At 36.9% G+C, this 27,530-nt stretch overlaps 1 protein-coding gene across 2 annotated transcripts; it reads left to right on the top strand.

Moving 5' to 3' along the window:
• Positions 1 to 13,014: 13,014 nt before the first annotated feature.
• Positions 13,015 to 27,369, top strand: LOC132643698 (uncharacterized). 2 transcript variants are annotated; one of them, XM_060360219.1, is made up of 8 exons: positions 13,026 to 13,261; positions 14,009 to 14,118; positions 16,129 to 16,278; positions 16,370 to 16,608; positions 21,889 to 21,999; positions 22,394 to 22,444; positions 23,638 to 23,796; positions 27,183 to 27,369. In XM_060360219.1, coding segments are annotated over exons 1-8 (924 nt in total). In that variant the 5' UTR covers positions 13,026 to 13,158; the 3' UTR covers positions 27,184 to 27,369. The 2 variants fall into 2 exon arrangements, with proteins under 2 accessions (XP_060216203.1, XP_060216202.1); XM_060360220.1 differs by lacking the exons at positions 21,889 to 21,999; positions 27,183 to 27,369 and having other exon boundaries at positions 13,015 to 13,261; positions 23,638 to 23,994.
• The last annotated feature ends 161 nt before the right edge of the window (positions 27,370 to 27,530 follow it).

The raw sequence follows: 27,530 nt of genomic DNA, 5'->3' as shown, positions 1-27,530 counted from the left end.
CCGTATACCCTACCATAGTCCTGGTTACCTTATCATCAAACTTTATCTGAACATGTGTTGCGGCATGCAACCCGATCCATATATGATACATGTCTCTCTCTATACTCTCGCGTGCTTAACCATATCTATGTACAGTACTGTGCCTTTATCGTACTAATCATCCTATACTAATTGCCCAACTGATCAGTGGTAACTGCCCGACCAGCTGCAGTCCGGTGGTAATCGCCCGTCCGATTATCGCCCGACGGTAGAGCGCAACTGCCCGACTGATCAGCGGTAACTGCCCGACCGGCCGTAGCACGGTGGTAACTGCCTGACTGGCTGTAGTCCAGTGGTAAATATATACATCTGCCCAACCGGCCGTAGCATGGTGGTAATAACTGCCCAACCAGCCGTAGCCTGGTGGTAAACACATATCTGCCCAACCGGCCATAGCCCGGTGGTAACATCTACCCGACTGGTCATAGACCAGTGGTAATTATAATCAACATCATAACTAAACATCTACTAGTAATCTCTATGCCCTTCCCGTGGTCATCACTTAACCGTAGGGTCTACATAATCACATAAAACTTATAAGCACAACTCAGGTCATTAGTACTTCTTCCCGCTTGACTAAACATTAACCAAGTCTTAAGATACAACATAACCCTCTCTTAGAACACTAAATACCTCATTAGGGATCCTCTACTAGCACTCTATTCATGTCCTATAAAACATTCCTTAAGGCACCTTCCTAAACTCATTGGATTATTGGAACTATCGTCATCGCTATATCTCACCTTGAAGGAACAAGTATCATAAGGTGAGATCAATCACAATGAATAATTCCAAAGGTCATGAATAAGCTCAATAATATCATAAGGATCATGAGATTCATAGGCTTCTAGCATTTGTGGAAGCAACGATATTATGGATATAGTACAAAGGTTTACAACAAGGAATCATGCCTTTAGAAAGAAAGGTTTAGCCTTAACATACCTGAAATCTTGCTCCTTGACCTTTCCACTTATCTCCTGACTTGTAATCTACATATAAAATCGTTCATACTATTATTAGGCTCACCATCATACACTTGTCTTAAGCCTTTAATTAAAATCCCTTTACAATCTGCCGAAATTCGGGCAGCATCTCCCCTGTTTATATGCCTAACCCGAAATCTCAATTCAGCAACCAATAACAACAACAACAATACCAACATCAATAACATCATTTCCAACACCAATATGTACCATCACACGCTGTTTTCCAACTTCCATAACTAACCAACTTACTACACAATTATTTAACGACTTTATCTCCATAAATAAACCTTAAATAATACCAAGAGAGAAATATTCATACCTCTTTTCTTGTTAAGACAACAATAACCTTAATATCCACGCTAAAATCCACCACAAAACAATACTAGAATCACAACCATGCGTTACCCGGACCTAAACCACTACTCCGCGACTTAAAAATTGCTCACTTTTTGTTTCCCTCTCTCTCTCTCTCTTCAATTTCTGGAAATTTCCAGCAAAATCTGATGTAAAAAGAGGGTTCTTACCCTTTTTATAAGGGTCAAATTCGGGTCGGGGTATTGTAGCATTTTACTGTAGTAGAACTGTAGCAGGTCGGTTACTGTAGCAGTACTGTAGCACGCGTTTCTGCTCTGTCAGCTGAACTTGTAACGTCCATAATTCTCTACTCCGATGTCTTATCGATGAGCGGTTTATTGCATTGGAGAATACACTCGACGAACTTCATTTTAGGCTTTTGTTTCACTTCAAAACACTTCATATGCTAAGAGATATTCATCCCTCACCAAAATTTTCACACAAAACTTTACCCATCCTTTTTCCAAAGTCGTACTACTCCATTTCTTCCTGTCATTTCCTCATAAAATATTCCGGTATACCTTATATACGTCCTTCACTCATTAAATATACTTAATACTGCTTACTCCTTATATTCCAAAGTGGTTTTACTTAACCATGGCTCAACGTACTTACGTTCAAATTTAATAAGTGCTTCTCCGAAAGTACGGGGTGTAACACCAGGCCTCCCTCCTGAGCGGGAGATTGATTTCGCTATTGATGTGCTACCGGATACAAAACCCATATCCATTCCTCCTTATAGGATGGCTCCCGCGGAGTTAAAAGAGTTGAAGGAGCAATTGAAGGACTTCCTTGAGAAAGGTTTTATTAGGCCTAGTTCTTCCCAGTGGGGAGCACCAGTGTTGTTTGTGAGGAAGAAAGATGTCTCCCTGCGAATGTCATTGACTACAGGCAACTGAATAAAGTGACAATCAAGAATAAATATCCGCTTCCAAGAATTGATGATTTATTTAACCAATTGCAGGGTGTCAAATGGTTTTCGAAAATAGATTTGAGATGGGTATCATTAGGTGAGAGTTAGGGAGAAGGATATTCCTAAGACAGCTTACAGAACAAGATATAACCATATTGATTTCCGAGTAATATCATTTGGGCTAACTAATGCACCAGCGGTATTCATGGATTTAATGAACAATGTGTTCAGGCCTTTCTTAGATTTATTTGTGATTGTGTTCATTAATGATATTCTGGTATATTCTCGATCCGAAGTAGAACATGCGGATCATCTGCGTATCGTCCTTAAGGTTCTCTAGACTCGAGAGTTATTCGCCAAATTTTCTAAGTGTGAATTTTGGTTGAATTCAGTGACCTTTTTAGGGCATGTTATTTCAGCTGATGGTGTTCGGGTAGATACCCAAAAGATTGAGTCCGTGAAGACTTAGCCAAGGCCTACAACACCTACGGAGGTTCGTAGTTTTCTGGGCTTAGCAGGTTATTACAGGAGGTTTGTAGAAGGTTTTTCTTCTATCTCTGCACCACTCACGAAGTTGACCCAGAAATCAGCTAAGTTTCAATGGACGGATGCTTGTGAACGTGGTTTCCAAGAGCTGAAGAACGGGTTAACCTCGGCCCCAGTCCTGACCCTTCCAGAAGGACCAGAAGGCTATGTTGTCTACTGTGATGCTTCGGGCATTGGATTAGGGTATGTATTGATGCAGCATGGTAAGGTGATTGCCTACGCCTCAAGGCAGTTGCGCAAACATGAGAAGAATTATCCAACCTATGATCTTGAGTTAGCTGCAATGATTCATGCGTTGAAGATGTAGAGACATTGTTTGTATGGCGTCCATGTTGATATTTATACAGATCATAAGAGCCTCCAATATATCTTCAAGCATAAGGAATTGAATTTGCGGCAGAGGTGATGGTTAGAGTTGTTGAAAGATTATGATGTTAACATCATATATCATCCCGGGAAAGCAAACGTTGTGGCTGATGCTCTTAGCCGTAGATCTATGGGAAGTTTATGTGATGTTCAACCAGAGAAAAGAGATTTAGCTCGTGAGCTCCAAAAATTAGCTAGCCTAGGAGTTCGGGTAGTGGCCTCAGGCAATATGGGAGCTACTATTCAGAATTCAGCAGTCTCGTCACTAGTGGTTGAAGTGAAAGAGCGCCAGTACGAGGATCCCATGCTAGTTCAGTACATAAATACACTCCCTTAGAAGAAGAAGTCATCCTTTGAGATTTCGGGAGATGGAGTTCTCCGATGTCAAGGCAGGTTGTGTATTCCCGATGTCGCAGGGCTACGCCAACAGATTTTGAAAGAAGCCTATTGTTCTCGTTATTCCGTTCACCCCGGAGCAATGAAAATGTATCATGATCTTAAATCTATATATTGGTGGAATGAGATGAAGAGAGATATAACGGAATTCATGGCCAAATGTCCTAATTGTCAGCAAGTGAAAATTGAACACCAAAAGCCCCGTGGATTGTTGCAAGCTATAGAAATCTCAACTTGGAAATGGGAAGTGATTAACATGGATTTCATTGCAGGCTTACCCCGTTCTCGACGCAAGTATGATTCTATATAGGTGATTGTAGATAGACTCACGAAGTCAGCTCATTTCTTACCGGTCAGAACCTCATATGTAGCAGAAGATTATGCAAAGCTTTATGTTAAAGAGATAATGCGACTTCACGGTGTTCTAGTAGCTATTATCTCCGATAGAGGGACTCAATTCACAACCAATTTCTGGAAAACTTTTCAAGAAGGTTTGGGGACTCGGGTGAGTCTTAGCACAACATTTCACCTGCAGACTGATGGACAAGCTGAACGTACCATTCAGACCCTTGAGGATATGCTACAGGCATGTATATTGGATTTTGGAGGTAGTTGGGATGATCATTTACCGCTTATTGAGTTTGCTTACAACAACAGTTATCATTCTAGCATTCAAATGGCCCCGTATGAGGCTTTATATGGGCGCAAGTGTAGATCTCCGATTGGGTGGTTCGAAGTAGGAGAGACTAAATTAATAGGGCTAGACTTGGTCCAGCAAGCTATAGAGAAAGTCAAGCTTATACAGGATCGATTATTAACAGCTCAGAGTCGTCAGAAGTCCTATGCAGATAATCGTCGAAGGGACTTAGAGTTCCAAGTGAAAGATTGAGTATTCTTGAAGGTGTCGCCAATGAAGGGTGTTATGAGATTTGGTAAAAAGGGGAAGCTTAGGCCCCGGTACATTGGACCTTATGAGATTGTACGCAAGGTAGGCCAAGTGGCTTACGAATTAGATCTACCTCCTGATTTGGAGTCAGTTCACCCAGTTTTCCATGTCTCGATGCTTCGTAAGTGCATTGGAGATCCTTCTAGAGTTGTACCGGTAGATGTCGTTCGTTCAAGTCACCGAGCAATTATCTTACGAAGAAGTTCCCATTGCCATTTTAGATAGGCAAGTACGGAGACTCAGAACCAAAGATGTAGCTTTAGTTAAAGTTTTATGGAGGAGTAATAATAGAGAGGAAATGACTTGGGAAGCAGAAGAAGACATGAAGTTCCGGTACCCGCATTTATTTCCACCTCCAGAGGAGACTCAGGCAGAAACGCCATTGCCCTCAGGTATGTAGTGCTTTCCTTGATGTTTTCCTGGTCGTGTGTGGGCATGGTTATTGATGTTGTTATTGTAGCCCTGTGAGGTGGTGTATTTTGGGTTGCTGTGACAGGATGGTAGTACCATTTTACAGGGAAACTCTGGCGAAATTTTTATTGAATCCCAAAGAACCTACCATTCAAGGACGAATGTTCCTTGGGAGGGGGGGGGGGGGGGGGGGGGAGAATGTTACATCTCGGAAATTTTGGATTTGTTGCCTTGTGAGTAGGATAACGTGAGCTTAAGGTGATTATGAAACCCTTACGAGATTAAGGAAAGTATTAGATAGCTTAAGGTGCATACTATAAGATTTCGAGTCATACGAATATGTGAAGTTTAGTTTGTTGAAGGAAGCGAAATGTAAGTCGTGGTCGGAAGGTTTCTGCTATAATTGAGCTAATATTTATTTAGAAATATCTTGAGGGGCTGCCATAGGGCTTATTGTATGGTTAATGAGGTGTTATATAAGTGCCAAGAAGGTTCCACGAGGATTGGAAGTCAAACGAGTCGACGAGAATGAAATTCGAAAATTCCTAGTTGTACGGCCATTTGTACGGACTGTATAAATTATACGGCCCGTATAATGGTCCGTAGATTTCTTCCAGAGAAGAGTGAAACCTGGTGAGATTATACGGTCTAATTATACGGCCCGTATAATTGGCCGTATAATCGGGTCGAGTTAGGATTTTCTTTTTATAAACACGGACGACCCTTATTTCTTTTTTATTTCCCACATTTCTTCCAAGCTCTCCAAAGCTCCAAAACCCTTCTCCAAACATATTTCACCCAAACCCAAGAGATTACAAAGATTAAATAGCAAGAATCAAAGTGTTCATGTGTTAGAAGGCTTCCTAAGGTTAGTAGATTTCAATATTTACTTGGGCATTGTAGCTAGGGTTTTTGCACAAGTTTATAGTGCTCCAAAGCTTGTTCCTATGGGAAAAAAGGTTAGTTTTCATGCTTATTTCATGTTATTAAGAATGCTTGGTTGTAGCAAAACTTGGGTAGAAGAAGGAAGTAGAAAATGAAGTCTAAATGTAGCTTTTATGATGTTTTTGAGTAGTAAGCTAACTTAAGTTGTGATTCTTAATATGATAGGATATAATCTTATTATGGAAGGTAATAATGGTGATGAGGAAGCGTTGTATGAAAATGTGCAAAAGTTTGTATGAATTTGCTAGTATGGGTTGAATATGAGAGTGAATATTGAAGGCTTAATGCAATGTGATTACTTGATTATGATATTGTGGATGTTATTGTGGATGTTTGGGAGTCGTATAATAATATAGTGGAAGTCGATGAAATAGGTGAAATGCTGCCCAATTTTCATTAGAACATGAATTATTTTAGTTTGGGTTTAAGAGTATCATTAAGGCTTAACCACGGTACGAATCCTTCTAAATGTAGATTTCTCAAGCTTGACAGTGAACGTTAAGTAGTTAAGAAGACGACGAGGTATGTAAGGCTAACCCTTCTTTCATTAAGGCATGATTCTTTTGCTATTTACCATTTCATGGGTTCCAAAATGTCTTCTAAACGACTCTACCTCTAAAATTACAAAAGCTCATGATTCTCGATAATTGCACGATGCTATTACCTCCTTTATATGACAGTTGATCCTCTAAAGAAAGATGTAACGAAAACGATGTCGTGGATGATACTTATGGACTAGTATATGTACGTGTATAACTATGAATGGCTATTATGTAACACCGAGCTTATATGGCCGGGTATGATATTTATCGCGCGCACACCACTGCAGTTGGGTACGGATAACACTGAGCCTTAGTAGGGCCAGGTATGTATAACACTGAACCTTATCATGGTTGGGTATGTAAGACACCGAACCTATTATGGTCGGGTATGATGCTTCTAAATGTATGAATGTATGAATGTATGAAATGGAAGTTTCCCATTAGAAAGAGGGTAAGTAAATATGACGAACATCGCTAGAGGTATACCTAGCTCTTTTTTTTTTTAACGCAAAACCAATCAGCCTGATGCTGTTGGATTTTATTAAAAATAAACAAAGATATTTACTATACCTAGCTCTTTCATTTCATGACTCGTCTATCTTATGTTATTTCTTATGCTTTCATTATGCTATTGACTATGCTTTACATACTCAGTACATTATTCGTACTAGCGTCCTTTTGTTTGTGGATGCTGCATTGTGCCTGCAGGTGAACGGGGAGACAGGCTTGATCCTTAGATTCCTTGTTCAGGGACTGCATAGAGGAGCTCCATTTCATCCGGAGCTACAACTGTTGGTATTATTCTTTTGTGTACATACATATGGGCATGGCGGGGTCCTATCCCGTCTATATGATGTTACATACTCTTCTTAGAGGCTCGTAGACAGTTGTGTATAGTTAGATGTCTTGTACCCTTGCCGGCTCACATTTAGTATATTATTTTGTTAGCCTCGTCGTCTTGTGTATATGGATATGGGCATTGTTGTTGATGATGATATAAATGTGTCGTTGCCCGATGTGATTAGTATTGTTGATGTATTGGAATCATGAGTAGGCCATGTGGCTCACCTAGATGTGAAGTTGATGGTACGATAAGAGGTGCCCGGGTGGATAGCACTGGGTGCCCGTCATGGCCCTCCGGTTGGGTCGTGACAGCAAGGATGGCCAGAGTATCGTGGAGCGAAGATTTATACAGTTTATCTTTTCTTTCTTCTGCTTTTAAAGTTAAATAATTATGAATTGTGTAGTCACCAAAAGCATGAGTGTCTAGCTTCTTATTTTTCTAGAGTTGCATTCATGAATTATTTGTTTAAGCTTTATGTTAGATTTTATTTGATTATCGCTGATTTTAATTAGTTTGTCTGTGTTATTTTGCGCTAAATTGTTTAATTGTTTGATCACCAATTGTATGTTGTTCGCGGATGACATAGTCTTGATAGACGAGACTCGCAGCGGAGTCAACTCTAAGCTAGAGGATTGGAGACAAACGTTAGAGTCTAAAGGATTCAAGTTGAGTAGGACCAAAACAGAGTACTTGGAGTGCAGGTTCAGTGGTGTACCTCAGGAGGCTAACGTGGAAGTGAAGCTTGGTACCCAGGTCATTCAAAATAAAGGAAGTTTCAAGTATCTTGGGTCTATTTTACAAGAAAATGGGGATATTAACGATGATGTCACACATCGTATTGGTGCAGGATGGTTGAAATGGAGGCTCGCTTCCGGAGTGCTTTGTGACAAGAAAGTGCCACCGAAACTTAAGGGCAAGTTCTACAAAGTGGTGGTTAGACCGACTCTGTTGTACGGGGCAGAGTGTTGGCCAATCAAGAACTCTCACGTGCAGAAGATGAAAGTCGCGAAAATGAGAATGTTGCGGTGGATGTGTGGGCACACTAGGAGAGATAGGATCAGGAATGAGGATATCGGGGACAAGGTGGGAGTGGCATCGGTGGAGGACAAGATGCGGGAAGCGAGGTTGAGATGGTTTGGACATGTGAAGAGGAGAGGCATAGATGCCCCAGTGCGGAGGTGTAACAACCTCAATTTTAATGGGGGGTTAATTTATAATTTATCAAAAGGGAATTAAGTATTATTGAAAAGAAAAGGAAAAGAAAGAAATGGGCCAAGCCCAAAAAGGGGGGAAAAAAAACAAAAGGAGTTTAAAGTCTGATGGTCTAAACGTGAGAACAAAAATCAGAAAACAGAGATAGAACGCAATAAGGGAAACACAGTGCAAGAAAAGAAAAGAAGGGAAGAAAAAGAGGGGAGAAAAATAAGGATTTTCAACCCAAATCATCAAGGTAATGCCTCTGATCTTTTATTTAAGTTTATTATGTAATTATGGGTGAATGTTTATGGTGAAAACATGGGGATATTTTGAGGAATTGAGAAAGTTTAGCTCTGGGGTTCTTCAACCTAAATTATTGTTTTGAAGGGGCAAACAACATCAAATTTTAGACTTCTATATATTGTTGGAATCGTCTTGTCGAAAGCTTCCCTAAAACATAAGTCTTGTCAAGTTTTGAACACATTGACCAGAGGGCGTTTTCGTCTTTTAAAATTTGACTTTAACCGTTTAAGCCTCTAAAAATATAGAAGTGGCTTACCCTAAGGGTTTTGACCATTCTAAATCCGTTTTTGTGTAGTTTGAGGCAATCCGGAGACTCGAGAATGCAATTTTGATTTATTGGGAAGTGTGCTTGAATTGTGAATTTGAGGTAAGTGAGACTTTAAGCTTTGGGTACTTGCTTTTCAAAATCCGTTTTAAAAATATGTTTTGTCTGCCTAGTCCATGTGTTGGGACGAGCGTGTGCTTGGCAGAATCGGTGGTTCTTAAGGCCACCCGCATATACTTTATTTTCAAATACTCTAAAACTCTATTTATAAATTGTTTCGTAATGTGATACGGCTGTGAGCCATGATATTGGGGCATTGTGTATGCTTCCCTTAGCATTGTGTATGCTTCTTGATTATATTGGGGCATTGTGTATGCTTCTTGATGATATTGGGGCATTGTGTATGCTTCCCTTAGCATTGTGTATGCTTCTTCTTCTTGATTATATTGGGGGCATTGTGTATGCTTCCCTTAGCATTGTGTATGCTTCTTGATGATATTGGGACATTGTGTATGCTTCCCTTAGCATTGTGTATGCTTCCTGACATATTTGGCACATTGTGTATGTTGCCGTGGATTCATAGTGTTGACTAATTCTTTAACTGCCACTTATGACGGTTCGTAGTGTAAATTGTGTTGAGATATATAATTTATTTGATAAACAATGGTTTGGACCTTGGTTGCTATTATATAATGATATATTTATGCGCATAATATTTTTGTGCTTGTTGTGTGTTTGTATTTTCTAACACTTGTTCCAGGGGTATTTAAAGTGGCGGGTCGAGGATCTTACTGAGTTATATTTACGTATAGCTCACTCCTTACCTGCATGTCCATGCAGATACTATTGGTGACGACGAAGCTAGTAGCTCACGAGTTTGCTAGAGTTGATCTATTGGTTGAGGTGAGCCGCCGCTTTGTTCGTGGAGGCTACCAAAAGTGTCTTTATCATTTATTTATTAATGTTTTTTTTCTTTTGGGATTTAAAAACCCAAGACTTTTGTAATTCTCTTAGATGCTCCATGGTCTAGTGTGAGATTTAGGCAAGAGTATTTGGTTAATATTTTGAGACACTAATTATCCACAATTAATTATTATATTATTTGAGTGCTTATTTAATTTGGTTAATGCTGCAAAATTATGATTAAGATATGAAAATGTGGTTCGCCTTGCCGGTGGTGTGTGCTGGGTGTCAATCACGTCTAGGGGGTATTTTGGGACGTTACAGGAGGTGTGAGAGATTGGCTTTGGACGGTTTTAAGAGAGGTAGAGGAAGGCCAAAGAAATATTAGGGAGAGGTGATTAGGCAGAACTTGGCGTTGTTTCAGATTACCGAGAACATGACCTTAGATAGGAGGTTGTGGAGGGCTCAAATTAGGGTAGAAGGCTAGTAGGTAGTCTCGCTTTTCTGTAGCACTAGTAGGCGTAGCTTTGCTCTACTTTTTATTGCCCTATGTTTCCTGCTTTTATGTGTTGGGTCTTGTCTCTCCATGCTGTTTTATCATGACTTCTTTGCCCTTGTTTTTTTTTTTTCATTTTCGCATTGCTTTGATTTTCCTGTCGGTATCTGACTTTTCTCCCCTTGTTTTCTTGTTTTCTTTTGAGCCGAGGGTCTTTCGGTCCCTACCAAGGTGGGGGTAAGGTCTGCGTACATTTAACCCTCCCCAGACCCCACACTGTGGGATTCAACTGGGTATGTTGTTGTTGTTGCTGTTGCTTGATCACCAATTGAATACTATCGACGAATTAAGATTTTGCGCTTGTGAGGGGATTATAAGTGATTTTACCTAAAATAATACTATATTAATAGTACTAAATATTTTAATATTGATTTTTTTTTTATGAAATTACCTATTTATAATACATAATATTGTTAGTCCAAATTACAATGACAAAGAAGCCTAGGGGTCTGATTGGAAAGTCACCTTATAATTGGATTTGGTGTAATTACTAGGGTACTAGGTACACAATCTTGTAATTACACAATATAGGCTGGAGCTCAACGAATAGAGCGAACAGTCAGTTTAGCTTAAGTCCAGGCTTGTCCCCTCCATGCATTCATTCTATGAATGGTATACCCAAAGCCATTTTGCAATCTCACAATTAATTGATTTATGCTAAGGTCCAGGTCTTCTACAAGTTCTAGGATGTATTTGTTAAATATCCCCTTAGGTGTAAAGTGAAAGTTCTCAGTAACAAAATATCTCAAACCGGTCGTGAATCACTCTCCATAGTACTCACTTTTTAAAACTGTTTTGCATTTATAAAAAATAAATACCCATCGGTTTTATATATACATTTCACTCTTCTATTGTCATTAGGATTAAACATGATTTATCGCCTACTTATAATGCTCCAACCAATCCAGACTTTGCTTAAACTCTTCGAAATTGTTAAACTTCATTCCAATTGCCAAAATGAGAATCTCTACATGAAAGGCCCCATCATTGTTGTTCCCAACTCCTTGCCTTCATTCTACGGATAGTGTATTTAAAAATGTTCTACAATCTCACAATTAATTGTTTTACGCTAAGGTTTAGTTCTTCTACATTTTATAGGATGTACTTATTAAATATTCATTTAGATGTAAAGTGGAAGCTTTCAGTAGATCTCAATCGATCGTGAATCACTCTCCATAGTACTCACTTTACTTTTTCTTTTCTATTTTTTTTAACTTCTTCTGCATTTATAAATAATATACACTCGTTGGTTGTACACTTACATTTTACCTTTTTCTGGTCATTCGGATCAAACTTGATTTTTTCGCCTACTTATAATGCTCCAATCAATACAAGCTTACTTAAACTATTCACAATTCTTAAACTTTATTCCAGCGGTCAAAATGGGAGTATTGAAGATAAAAAGTCTTATCATTGCTGTACCCAACTCCTTCAAAATCATTACCCCGTATGCCCTTTAAATATGTTTCAAATTGTTCTTACATAAAACACCACTCATTATTTTAAACATAAAAGAAATAACTTGCATAAAACATAAGTAACTAGTTTAATAATATAGCAAATTAAAAATAGCAACCCCTTTCAGATTATTTCTTTATCAAGAAAAACTGCAAAAAATTCAACAACCACACATATTGCACTAAAAGAAGAGTAGATATCATTTGATAAATTAACATTAATGAACAACACAACACAGTTGGATCAAAATTGACAAAAATCGTAGACCCCCTTCACCAAAATTTTGATTAAAAATTCAAAAAACATATGATTTTCAAGTTCCTTCAACAAAAAACGTAAATAATTTGCTTGCATGACAAACACACAACCAAAGCTCAATAAATCGACTATTGGAGAAACACCCTATACAGTAACCGATACCTAATTAGACCCATAAACCAACAATAAATTTCATATGCTTTACCATGACATTAGAGGTCGGGGGAAGGGGGGAGGGGTGGTATTCAAATTAAACTAGTGACTTGTTTTTCTACCAAAATTTGCGCTTAGAAATTAAGGGGCTGTTTGGTACAGTTTGACGATTTGGTACTATTTGATGAAAATCGCTATTAGGTTAAAATTTTCATACATGAACTCTGGTGCTTAGAAACTAACAGATCGTTTGGTTTGTTGCTCATTTAATGCATTAGATGATACTTAGCTCGTGTCTTGCACGGGCCCAACAATTCGAAAACCATTTATCTTCTTCTCAGTAGGGGTCTATTGTTTGAAACCATCTCGTAAGATTAAAAGGATAATGATAAACATATTCAAGTGTTTGGATAAAATTGTGAAATAAGGAGAGGGTAAGATGTCAAAACGAAACAAGTGAAAGTGTCAATTAAGTTATTCGGCCAAAATTATTTCGTTGCCATACTTAAAGGACTATCTAGATGTTTCCACTAAAGTTTACTCTCTCCGTCTCAATTTAAGAGTGTTTTACACATTTTTTGATCCGTCTCAAAAAAAAAAAATTGTCTTCTCGTGAGTTTCACAATTCAAACATTTCACGTGTAAAATTTAAAATCACATTTTTTTTAATATATTATACACATGGATAATATTTGTGAAAACTTTTTAAGGTGGTATAGGGTCCAGAATATATAAAATCTGACTTAACAGGACGAAACCATTTCCAAGGACTGAAGAATGGAGGTTGCAGAATTGGAGATGGTATTGAGAGCGTTTGAATCTGCTTTGTCTCAAATTAAATGGCGCCTCAAACTTGAATCAAAGCGCCGCCTTCAAACAGGTTACCACTCTCTTCTCCTCTTTTTTCTTTCAATTCTCTTGTATTGGAAAATAAAATGAAAGATTTTTTTCTTTCTTTCTAAATGGTTTGTGTGAACTTATTGACCTTCACAGCTTAAAAAAGCAAAAAACAAGATAAAAAAGGTTTCCAGTGCATTTGAATTCTTTCCTTTCCGTCAATGGGACGAAATATATTTTAACACATCAAAATATAAGCATTTCAAATCGTCCAACTCTTTTTCAATTGCAAGAGGTAAATATATTTATAGGCCATTACTGGGTAGAAATCAGCATTGTCTACTGACACTAGTAAGGGAAAATATCAACGTTAAGTAGAAGACAAACCAGTTCTTAGATAGGAATTGGAGACTTTTTTACTACTAAGTCGATTGTTAATTTAGTATATTCATTTTGCCTTATTTTAAAAAATATTATAAAATGTGAGAGCGCAACACTGTGTGACAGGTCAAACTTGCTTGGTATTTAAGTGGAGAAGGGTGGAGGGGCAGGCCTTTGTATGAGTTCAAAACCGTGCGCTATTAGCCCTCAATATCTCTTGATTATAAAAAAATAATATACTGTTTTCTTTCCATTTACTTGGCTGTTGTTTTTAAGTTGGAATTTTGAGCCTTCAAAATTTTACTAATGTACAAGTTGTTAGTTGCTAGTATCAATGGAATATAGATGCTTTAGCAGTGTTTTCATCTTTAGTTGCATGAGTAGATAATTTTAATCAAAATTTGGACAGACATTTTGGCCTTGTGCACTGAGATGAGGCCAGTTGTAATGGTGGACTATGGAGGGAAGATGCCTGAACTGCAAGAACGTCTCTGTGCATTCCTTAAACATTGCAAAGAGGTTAGTATAGTGATATATGCCGACTTTCTGTCGCTTGAAATGATTGAGAACTAAGAAGAATTTGTTTTCCCACTCCCTTATAATTTTCCTAGTTTATATTTATTTATTTTGTCAATGTTGTGGTTGTTTATAATCAATTATGGAAGAGAGGAAAATGTATCAGCCAAAAGGGGAAAATTGACTTGCTTTTCATTTTGGATGAAGTCATTTTTCTTTGCAAACATCCCAACTATTACCATTTACACATATTTCAATCTACATCCTAAACTTCAAAAAATAATCTACATCTAAACATTATTGGCAACCTTTAATGCTCAAAATATCACCAAAACTCAATCCTCATATCACATACTACTCTTTTATATTACCCTACTTCTATACCAATGAAACACAGGAGAATGATCCCGAACACTATTACGATCCAAATCCCAGTAAGCTGGGGTGACACCTAACCTAACCTAACCTGTCAGGCGAATCATACAACACGAATACGCACTAAATGAAAGACATTAACATAAATAAAGGCATCACATACCGCGTAATCTAATACAATCACTCCAAGAATTGGTGTCACAAGTCATGAACAACTAGGAATAGGAAATAAAACTCTATGAATAATACATCATCTGCTTGAAATAAAACATAACCCGCATGGAGAACTTACATGCCATATCATAAACCCGCACGAACAACCTCACGTGCCATAGCCACATCTAGGTGTGGAAGCAGATTTCAAGTTATAATGCATATGCATATGTACAGTGCATGACTATCAGCTAACATGTAATTTGACATACATATTGCTCATAATGTTAAACTAGCATAAATACGATGCCTATAACAGTATACTAGCATCATAAAAATGCTTAAAGTAGTCCTGGCACATGAAAGAACATAGCAATCCTGTCTATCAACATCAACCTGTACTCATAGCATTTATAATCCTTGTGTCCGCATATATACTTGTCACCTCATATATACAGTACTCCGATATACATAGTATGTAAAAATAGTTTCAATTTGGTAAAATTTCTTCATTGAGGTCAAATTCTTGACTTATTTCAGTCCTATCGAAGCTTTAACTGGCCAAATAGCTTTACCGCGTTCAGATTCCATCAAACAACTCCAACCTATTCAAAAGACTACTCGACTATGTCAAATATAGCCGCAGAGCTCGATTTCATAATTAAAGTCTCGATCAAAATAAAAGTCAATCCCGTGGCCTATGGTCGAACCTTGAAATAAGATTTCCAATTCGAGTTTGTTTCGACGTTCAAACAATCAATTTAGTGGTTCTAGGGCTTGTGTCTCAAATCCCCAGTTTTACCCATCAAATTCCATGTTTTAATGGTAAATCTTCAAGTATAAATCAAGGAGATGATTAGAACACTTACGCGTACTCCAACGTTGAAGTCTCAAACCAAATCTTTCAATCCCGTAGCTTTAGGGCTAAAAAATAGTGAAAAATACATGCTATCCACGAAACCAGATTTTATACTATAGGGAATAGGGTTCATCGTAATGCTGACCTTTCTTTGCATTTGCGGACACTGGTAAAGGCGCTTGATATAAGATATAAGGAGGTTTGGGATGTCTACATCTGGGTAGTTTCAAGCTGTCTCTTTGTGCTTAAAGCTTGGCTGTTGTCTTTTCTCAGTATCTATAAATCTGGTTTGACGCAGGGGTTAATATCTGAGGTTAATTATAAATTACTCCCTGTGTCCCAATTTATGTGGCACACTTTCCTTTTTATCTGTCCCAAAAAGAATGTCACCGTTCTATATTTAGAAACAATTTAACTTTATGAGATGATTTACAACCACACAAATATCTAAGGCTTGTTTTGAACCACAAATTTCAAAAGTCTTTCTTTCTTTCTTAACTCCGTGTCTATTCAAATGCTGCCACATAAATTGGGACGGAGGGAGTACCTTTTTCTTTTTCCCGGACTTTTGTATAGGAAACTGAATTACCACATAATAAAAGTATGTTATCTGCTATTGCTTTCAGGACTGCTCGGTATTTAAGCCTTTGTGTGTTATGGTTATAGAAGATATGATATACTTAGTTCACGCAAGAGCATTTGCAGAGTTTGTTAAGTCTAGTTTGAACTTGGAGACAAGACTGATCTTTGTAGACCTGGAACATGATCCTCCAAAGGTAGCTCCTTTATTGGCTAGTATTGAAGCATTTTGTTCTTATATCCTTTCCTTCTCATGTTTCTTTACGGATATTGATAGAGTTACTACAGATGATAACACAAGCAGAAGAAAGCTCTGCTGCAGCAGAACTTGTATCGGCACAAAAGATATTTTCATCCGTCTTTTCTGAAAATGGAATAAAGACTGATCACTTGGATCATCAAAAACCAGAAGTTAGAGCAAACACTGACTCCTCTGTTTATGAGCCAACTTCTTCACTGTCTTCTGAAGTAGTTGATCTCGGTGAATGTATTAAAGAAACTAATGTTACAGTCCCAACTCTAAATGGGTAACTCCTTTATCTAAACCACATGTTTATATTACACCTGATGAGAATATTTATTGCTTCTATGGGTTTCAATCATCTATGTGATCATTTAAACATTGTGTTAAGATATTATATGTAGGAATGATTTGATTAGGGATATGATTAGGATTTTGATCTTGTAATTAGACAATACCAAGATTGTACATATTGTAATTACTATAAATCCCAACCAAGGTTGAGGGAAATAATCTAGTTTGTAAAAATCTCAATCTCTTCGTGGTGTCAGTGCCAGGGAGAGAATACCTGGTCTCTAAAGTTTCTAAAAGTTGTCAGAAATGGCTGGTAAATATGGACATGTGGCCAACTGATCAGGTATCTAAAGTGACTTGACTTGATAAGTAGTGTTTTGGTCCAGCCTTTAGGGCTTTGATCTAGTGGTAAGAGCGCAGTGTGTGATGTTTCTTAGGCGCAAGTCAGGGTTCAAATCATATTGTAAACAAAAGCTTTATATTTAAGTGGAGAAGGGTGGAGGGATAAACCCATTATCCACCGAGTTCCAAATCGTGCGGGGCTTTGAGGATTTCTCGGTTACAAAGAAAGAGTATTGTTTTTTGCAACTGATACGATCTGGAAATGGCCCGAAATTGATTTGCTTGTTGAGGTGTATGCTGGGCTTTGGATGGGAGACGTAGCTATTAAATTAGTAAACATAGCAAGGTTTTGTGTCTTGCATTTGAGTCCCTTTAGTTAATTGCTTTATTATTTAAATTAAGTTTTCCTTATTTCAGTTTAGTCCCTAGCTCCTTATTCACGTATAACCTATATGTATTAAGCTTCTGCCATTTTCAAAGACTTATCAATGAAAATATTGCCCTAGTTATGTCTTAGCTTAGTTCTTTAGTGTTAGATTTTAGCTTCAAATTCCTGTATTTGCATCAGTGGTATCAGAGCAATCATCCTCGCTCTGTGGGTATTTGTTAATGGCCTTTCAAAATCCTCTTTATGCTTCTAATTTCACTTCCAACGCACCTCCAAGTTCTAATGCTTTACCATTCGGTGGTTTTGGAGGAATTCCTTATGGGTATAACAATACAGGATATGGGAGTTATTATAATGGGTTATCAACAACAATTCAACCAAACCCCTCCTTATACTTCTAATTTCAGTCCGCATCAACCTTGGCAAGCTGGGAGTTCTCAATGTGTCCCTTATGCATACCAACCATCAAAGTTGTCCACTGGGTTCTCTAATTTTTCATCATCTGGAGGTTATACAAGTGGTTTTTACAATAACCACTCCAGCCCAAGACCACATGCGACATATAATCTCCATCCTTATTCAGAACACCATTCTTATCCCAATGTTTCTTACAGTTCTACCACTGCTATGGAGATTTCACAGCATCAACAACATTACAACTCTTTCTCTTCATCTGAATTGAATTGGAAGCAGTCGGAGGTCAGTGCGACATCGAGTGGAGCAATTCTGCCACCTCTGGCAGAGATGCAAATGGGAGGAAGCTCTTCTCTAATGGAAGGTCTAATGGAGGTCAAATGCAAATCGAGTAGAGGGAGAAGGAGTAGAGAAGAGAGAAATTGAATTTCTCAGATTATCGGCCCTTGATGTTTGTAGCAACAACGATAGCAGAGAACATGCCCACAAGATGTTTGACGAAATTGCTGTTTATGGTCACACCACCACTCCTCCTAACGACCCATATTAATTCTTCTCTCCAGGTGAATGGAATTGGATGCACAGGGAAGATATTTGTGCGATATCGGTGAACCAATTTTGTCATCTCCAATGGAAGCTCAACTGAGAGAAAGCCCATCTTCTATAGAAGGCACTATGCATGTTTCTACTGTACTAGAACGAGACAGAGAAGCCTCACCACTAGTTGTGAATGGGAAAGTAAGTCCTCAAGAATGTGCCCACAAAATGTTTGATGAAATGCCAACTAGTGAGGCAGTGGGCTATTTTAACAAGCTAAATACTGTTTGTGGAGATTTTGTGGAAACTGAGAAGCATTGGGTTGACAATACCTGTTCCGTTCTTGAGAAGGTCAAGGAAAAGGTTGATGAACCATGGAGAAAATATGTTGAGAGTGGAGAGGAATATAATTCTGCTGACTTCTCTTATCCTTTCGACATGGGTTCGAGCACTAAATTGTATACTGCAGATGGATTACTAGTTTCCTATGATGGTAAGCTGAAGGTTAATGATGTGATAAATTGCATTGAGAGCGGAGATTCTAGTACATCTTCGGTGGGAGAAGTCCAAGCTCATCTGGTCATACGTTCTTCATGGGAGAATCATTATGAAATTGACCAAGTGTAGAAGGTGAGAATGGAAAATGCCGAACCAAAATCAAAGGGTGTTGATATACTAGAAGTATCACAGGAGGAAGACAGATCTGAAGAAGTTGAACCTCTAAAAGGGGCAGAGTGTCCTGCTCTCAAAATGCTGTTGGAGTCAGTAATGAATCCACCTACCAGTGGTGAATTAGATTTGAAGAGTCAAAATGTTGACAATGCTTACAGCTTCAATATAGATGTCAACAAGTCTGAACATTCATCATATTCGATATAATTCCGCAAGCTCAAAACTCATGTGCTATTGATGGTGTTACTAGTAGAGCAGCTGATTCAATCACCAAGTCCGATGAGGAAATCGATTTGAATAAATTTGAAGTGAATGAGGAGATGGTGACACAGGAAGATATTTCAACTATTGAAACTAGGGCAGAGGACATGGATGCCAGAAAGCATGCCGAAGTGGAACCTCTTATGATGATAGTTGATGCACAAGGTACTCTTATAGGCAAGGATAAAGTCGTGGGTGTTGAGGAAGAGACTGAACAATATGAGCCTATTGACAGAGGAAAGGAGTTCACGACCGAGGATCCAGGACAAGTACCGGGAAAACCAAATGTACTTAAAGGGGCTTCTAGTTTTCCTAGTTCAACCAATTATGTCTCTGAGACTACTATGCTTCCTTCTAGCGAGCATCAAATGATGAATATGGAAGTATTATCTTTGCTGCAGACAAAGCTGAGTGATGGTGATGGACAAGGACTTCCCCTGTTAAAGACAGGTGACCAATTTCCTCCTAAAACCTTTCCAGAAAGTACATTATCTGTGGCTTTGAATATCTCGTTCGCAAGTGATTTTAAGTTGACTGATATAGAGACTGGAACTGAATTGAAGAACTATCTGAATAGCTTTAGTATGAAGATGATAAAGAGTGCGACTGCATTTCCTAATGAGACAACTGAGGAAATGGATAAAAATTACGCTTTTGATGAGGACAAGGAAAAAGTTGATGAACCACAGAGAGAAGCTGTTGAAAACGGAGAAGGAATTAATTCGACTTGTTTCTTTTTGTCTTCCGATATCAGTTTAATCACTGAATTGGATGTTGTAACTAGATTACAAGCTACCTATGATGGCAAGCCAAAAGTCATTGATGTTTTAAATTTTGCTGAGAGTGGTGATCTTGTTACACCAATACTGGGAAAAGTTGAAGCCGAGGGTTATATTTGGGAAAGAGCTTCTCTGGTTGTAAGTTCTTCATGGAAGATTCCTTTATCAGGTGAGAATGTGCACTTAAAAAGGGCCCATGAAGGTCTCCAGGACAAAGCCGATCTCATGTGCAACCAAATAAAAGCCTACAAAGATGAGGAACCTCTTATTGACACTGTTGTTTGGCATGATGGGAAAATGTGGACAGCTGGTGTAACTGAGCTAAACAATAATGTGATCGACCCTGTCACTAATTACTTGGAGAACTTGGATAAAGTAATTGATTTTTCACTCATCAGAAGTCTTCTTTCACGACCAGATTCCAGGTTTATATTTGATTCTACTTATTCAGCTACATGGGCTTATGCAAAGCTGGTTCTTGTTGACAAGTTGGAAGCTATGTAGTCTATCATGGGAGACGGTATCAGTTTTGGAGGTGGTACTGTTGTTGCATCAGATTGTGACATCATGGATGGTGTAGTCAGGGTAGTGTCTTTTTCTGGTGATACTCATTTTAGGGGTGATTATTTTGATAAGGGAGTTGTTGGTGGGCTTGCTGCAAATTTCAAGTGGAATGAAGCTACAACTGATAGTCCTAAAGACATTGAAATCATCCTTACTTGGGCTAAATTTGAGGGATTTTGTTCATATGTGCTTGACAGATTTAAAACTTACATTCAGAATACCGTAAGAGATTCTAAACTCTCTTCCAGTAATAATCATGGGGTCATTCTTATCGGTGGGTCAACACGAATTCCAGCTTTTCCAGAAGTTGATATGATGACTGACAAGATAAAGGACACAAGGAAGAACATTATGTGTGCAAGTACAGAGGTTAGATTGTTTACATGGGGTGAGGGGAAGATTTTTCCCCTTAGATGTGGCATTTCTGCTCTACACAAGGGTGATGGTTTTCTTATTTCCTTAGATGCTAACAATGTGAGTGCCTCACTATGTGAAAATTCCAGAGAGCTTTTCCAAAAGGATACAAGCTTTACAAAAGTTTCTCATGCTAATATTAAAGGGTGGAGCTTGTTTCTTTCATTATTGAGATTAGCCTGCTGATACTTTGTGGAACTTTTTTCCTTATTTGGCACTGATACGCTGCGGAAAGGAAGTGATAAACCAGAAATATCAAGTGCCAAGTTGTTTACATATATGAAGGGTGACTCTTTGCATTTCCCGTTTGATCCTGGTGAGAATAGATTTTGCGTTTCAACTTTTCATATTATCACCCTTGAGGACAAGGGTGGTTTGATGGGGAGGGTACTGATACGATCTGGAAATGGCCCGAAATTGATTTGCTTGTTGAGGTGTATGCTGGGCTTTGGATGGGAGACGTAGCTATTAAATTAGTAAACATTGCAAGGTTTTGTGTCTTGCATTTGAGTCCCTTTAGTTAATTGCTTTATTGTTTAAATACCATTGTAAGTTTTCCTTATTTCAGTTTAGTCCCTAGCTCCTTATTCACGTTTAACCTATATGTATTAAGCTTCTGCCATTTTCAAAGACTTATCAATGAAAATATTGTCCTAGTTATTTCTTAGCTTAGTTATTTAGTGTTAGATTTTAGCTTCAAAATCCTGTATTTGCATCAGCAACTAGACTATTAGATACAACATGCCCTTCCTAAATTGGTCAATTTTCTTTTGGATATTTAAAGTTGAAGTCTTAACATTCAAACCTTCTGAATAACTGGTAGTAATTTTTACGTCTTTTTCTAAGAACCATGTGCCATCATCTGATGATTTTCATGTATTCAATTACAATCTTGCTGCAGATGGCTACTTGGTTATCCTATAGTTTACCTATTTGGGATGGCTCATGTTGAACATGCCATATATAACCTCTCTACCAAGTCTCTGCATCTTTTCCAAGTCCTTGTTTGCAGGTTTGTTGAGTTCTTTTATCCACATTTCATGATAATCTTTTCGTTATCAAAAGTTTAACTGTTTAGACCAGAATTATAGAGGATTCCTGTCAACGATCCCAAGTAGTTTGGGATTGAGGCCTATGTGATTGAAATTCGTAACTGCAACTTGTTTATGAATCTTTATCCTGGATCAACTTTCGTTAGCCTGCACTCTATGGAGAGGGATGCATTTTATTTTTCTAATGACCTGAAAGAAATTGATATTCGTGTGAACTTTTATGACTCTCTGTCCAGCATCAATTTGACTATATCTCTAGTGCCAAACTTTTGGTCTTCTGAATTTACGATTATTCAGTTCATTAGATTTAGAAAGGCTTAGCAGTCTTCTGATTCTCAACTTTAAATTTTACAGGAGTGCCAGATGCAATAGAGGATCTCAGGCTCAAAAAGAGGAACTAATGAGGTAGGGTTTCCAATTGTATGATGCTAGAAAACATTCTCTTTCTTTCCATCTTCTATAACTCTTCCTTTGATGCATGTGTCTATCTTGATGTCTTTTATTCTTCTCAGTTCTACGTTCTTGTAGAACTTACCAAAAAACATTGTTCCCTTTTTTGCCTTCCCTTTTGCCTTTTATTGTTCTTCGGAAAAATATTTCTCAGATTGCAGCAATGATGTAATAATACAGGACACCTGCATGTTTCTCTATTTGGTATGGTTAAGACAAAATGAAGGCCATCTTCACTTAATTTTTTTTTTTTTTTAAAAAGATTAGGCCCTATAATTTTTTGAAGGTGCATACACCTTCATTTAAGTTTTTTTTTTTTTAAAGATAAGGCCCTATATTTCTTTGGAGGTGCATACAGTTTAGCATTTGTTATCTGAATCACCTTATTTCTGAGTAAGTCAGCTGTGTAAAGACATTCTGTACTTACTGCATCACAGTAGGATACATTTCTATTAATAACTGTCTAATTTTCCTTTTTCATATTGTTCCTTATTTGGAGGAGCGAGGTGGAGTTACGCCCTAAATCTGCATTTTTGGACCTTATTTTGTTTCTCTCAGTTTTAGGCCCAATATTGAATGGTAGCTGAAAAGGAGATGCTATGTTTCCACTGCAAAAACAAAAGCGACATTAGAGCTGCTTTTCTTTTCTTCTTGATTTTATGCTTTGTTCAGCTTTTGACCAGTGATGCAGCCATTTTGCCTTAAGGGACAACTTGAATTATATGCTTAAATATTCACCAAATGAAAGGACAGTGTCCTCTCAATATCCAGAATACCACCCCGTACCAGTTTACATCTGGTTTAAGAGTTTATGTTTGGATAGAGGCTTCCCTCTTTTGTCCTTTGCCGCTCTCTTCCCATCCCCATACCTAAAGCTTATATTTGGCTAGAGGCTTCCTGCTCTTGTCCTATTTCACCTTTTAACCTTTTATCTTCTTACCTGCATTGCTTCTTTAGGTGTCTCTAAAGATAAGACGATAAGCACTAACCAGATCATTGTTTTCATCTGAGTATCAATCAAATGTAGTTTCTATACTTCACGCCGTTTATTACATTTCATACATTAACTAACTCATTCTTTTGATCTTGGTTTGTACTTAGCGTTAGTTTTAGTTTTCTCACAGTGGTAGACGGCTTTTCTGTGTCAGTTTCTCTGTGCCATATGACTTGAGCTTGGAAGGAATGAATGAACCATGGGCAGAGACATTTTTGACTCACATAAGGGCAAGGCAAGAAAGGTGCAACCAAATTTGGACATCCCTACAAATGGAGGTTAGGGCTTGTTATCCACAAGCAATTGCGTTATAGTAAGTTGCTTTGTGCGTAAGTGTTTTCATTTGCCATTTGCCATCAAATATGATATCAGAAGAATATCTGCGTTGAGGCGCCGCTGATATTTCAAGTTATTTTATTTGAAATCTAAGTAGGCGTTTGGTCATAGAAGCCAAAAAAAGTCTCACTTTATTTGGAATTTATGAAGTTGGAGTTGGTGTTGTGTTTGGTTATAGTTTTTGCAAATAATATTTGGTTGTTTGAATGTACTTATTAAAAAAAACATGAAATATGATTTATACCCCCAATTACTAAAGCAAAACCACCCAAAACAATTCATAAACATAACCAGTTGGTTGAATCAAAACAAGCGATTACACAATGATATCAAAACAACTGATATATTAGTGAAAATAACTTTCAGCAGAATGAAACTTCAAATTCATATACCACAATCCCTCCCTGACCCATCAACCCCCGACCTCACAAAAAGAAAAAAGGAACGAAAGCCCCTTTGAGGAAGAGGGAAGGGTAAAAACTTACCCGCACCGGGTGTTTACACCCACCTCAGTTAAGTTAACCATAGATAATAGACTTAAGGTCTAGAATAATTTTTTTAACAAAGAAAAAACTAATAACAGAACATCACAACGGTCTATGTTATTACAAATTTCTGGTTGCCATAATCTAATTTGTATCCGCACCTTGCTCTGTACCGTATACAAAACCCAACAAGAACTAAAATGAATAGTTGTAAACACTATCAATACTAGAATAAATGGGGTTAAATTTATAAAAATAAAAAATTAGGGTAAAATTTGAAAAAGGTAAAACAAAAGTAAGGGTCAAAATCAGAAAGTAAAAATAGTGAAAACAAGGTTTTGATTGTTTTTCAAATTTCAAATACAATTTGAAATTGTATTTGGAATTTTCATGGCCAAACACTAGTCTTTAAAAAAAAGTGAAAAACTTTTCTGGGAAAAAGTGAATAATTATGGGTCCTAAAAGAAGAAATCAAGCGTTTTGACTTCTTTTGTGCAATTACTATCTGACCTTTCCTATGCCTTTTTTTGAGCCGAGGGTCTTCCGGAAACAGCCTCTCTACCTAAGGTAGGGGTAAAATCTGCATACACTCTACCCTCTTCAGACCCCACGTTGTGGGATTCACTGGGTATGTTGTTGTTGTTGTTGTAATCCTTTTTTAGAATGACACGAAAAAGATAACCTGATAAAGAAATATTTTTTGTGTCTCAACTTATGTGATACACTTTCCTTTTTAATCTGTCAAAAAAGAATGATACATTTTTATATCTATATTATATTAAAAGGAGGGTAGTCTAGCTTAATATTAAGTCAAGTGGTATAATATGAACAAGTCACTTGACAACAAATTCTATTTGTATCAATTTTTAAAAAGAAATTAATTGACTTTATTAAATGAACTCAACTATCTATATTATAAAGCCAAGTACCACAACAGAGTCTGTGTCCGTGTAGTAAGCATCCTCTCTTGAGATATAAGGATAAAGGTATATCCTAGCATAAGCAGTTATTGCTGCCGATAACTGGACCGCCGCGTTCTTCTTGTAGCGCCATTCCCCCGAGGTCGGGTTTGTATTCTTAATGTAAGCAACGAGGTTTAGATTTTGTCTAAGGGGCTCACTGTATATGAACTTCTCAAGTGTAATATGAACAAGCCACTTGCCAACAAATTCTATGTGTATCAATTTTAAAAAGAAATGAATTGACATTATTAAATGAACTCATCTAATTTAGTGTACTTGATTGGAGAGAAATAATTAATTGATATTCTTGGATCTAATTTATAGTCAAGAATACTCCTTAAATGGTAAGATATAATATTACATGATATAATTAATAAATAAATAAAAACTTAAAAACCGGTACAAAATTGAAATGTATACGTACTACTTTGGCAATACAATAGCAATAATTAATAGTAATAAGTCATTAAATATACTCACCTTATTTTGAACTGAAATAAAAAATTTGAACTTGAATTAAAAGGTAAAACATGTGCAATTCATATCATCATATAAGGAATATCTATATCTATATCTATATACTATAATAAAAGGAGGGTAGTTTAGCTTAATATTAAATCAAGTGGCGTAATATGAACAAGCCACTTGACAATAAATTCTATTTGTCTTAATTTTGAAAAGAAATTAATTGACATTATTTAAAGCTAATATGGACTTACCTATTTTGGTGAATTTGTTTGGAGAAATAAACAAAATCACACATTCAAAGGGAGTGATTAGAATAATTGAAATTTACTATAGATAATTTTCTGTCTTTTTAATGCAGTAAAAAATATACTCCGACATACCTTTTCCATAATTATTGTAATATGCATACTACTAATTATTTAATGAAAAATCTCTACTATTAGAGTTTCCTTGAAAATACGTATCTTCTTTAAATTAGTATTTGATTAATTGTGTATCTTTTGGGGTTGCAAAGTGGTTTGACTTTCATGTTGCATCAATTATCAAACCTGTTACACGCTCCGTTCTTTCGAACTAATAAATATAAAAATAAATTAAAGATGTAAAATTTTAAATAAACAAATCCGACGTTGAAAGGAGTGATTATCCGGGGAAAAGGGGAAAAAAAGTTGAAAGTTCAAATTAACATACATTAATCTATTTTAGTGGGTTATTAGTCTTGAAACATGATCCCATGCTCAAAGGGAGTAATTTTAGGACTTTAACATAATTTATGTTTTGAAAAAAGGTTTAGTGATATAAAATTATCGATATGCAGGTTTCTCATCAATTCTGCATTAATTAAGTTTATTACCACATAAGGAAATTACAATTATTGTCACGTTCCAACCAAAAATATTGAAAACTATAGTTATTGCCTCATTAATTTTAAATTATTTCCACGTTTCAACAAAAAATAAAAGATAAAGCATCATGCGAATTTTTTCAAGCAAATATTAAATAAAATATAGTAAATCTCCCACGTAGAAAACATAAATAAATGTATCAAAAACATATCCTTTTATGTTGAAAGTAAAAGGTAAAAGTATAGAAAGAAAAAAAAGAGAAACAAAACGTAAGAAAAAGGTAAAAAGGCAAGGATAAGGAATGGTAACAAAATCTTCTCATTTTTGGTATAAAAATATGAATTGATCTCACAAGGTAAGGTAAGGATATCTTAGAATTCTATGTCTTTTTAAATACACATTATATTATTTGAATTTTTGAGTTGGAATGAACCCCTTTGTAACCTCTCTTAGATATACCCCTTAGTAATACATAATGTTAGATGTTCTCCTCTTTTATTATTAATCGCTAGCTTTATTCGGGAATTTATATTTACTAAATTCTTCATATTCTTTAGTTTTCAAAGATTCTTCAGTTTTAACGTTTTCATTTTCTATGCGCAGATGGTGATAGTCGCATTATTGGAAAGGACGCACTAAAATCGTTTTTTTTTTTGCCTACTATACCCAGGCCTACACTCAACAGGTAGTATTTTTTAATGTAATTATTTATTGTTCGTTTGTGTTTTCATAGAATATGAATATACTCGACTAAGTAAATAAGAAAATCACTTTCTTATTGAGAATTTAATTACCAACTCGGTGCTTTCTAATTGCTAACTTTTGTTACTTTTTTCATATTACTCCATTTATCGAAACTACTGCTCATAATATTATGGTCTTTTGGTTCATTTTATGTGTTGTTATCTATTTAATCTAGTTTTGAGAGGAACTTTAGATGGATTACCCAAA

The sequence above is a fragment of the Lycium barbarum genome, chromosome 6 (assembly GCF_019175385.1).
Source record: "Lycium barbarum isolate Lr01 chromosome 6, ASM1917538v2, whole genome shotgun sequence".
In the NCBI taxonomy this organism is placed as follows: domain Eukaryota; kingdom Viridiplantae; phylum Streptophyta; class Magnoliopsida; order Solanales; family Solanaceae; genus Lycium; species Lycium barbarum.
This window is presented reverse-complemented; position numbering and strand designations above follow the sequence as displayed.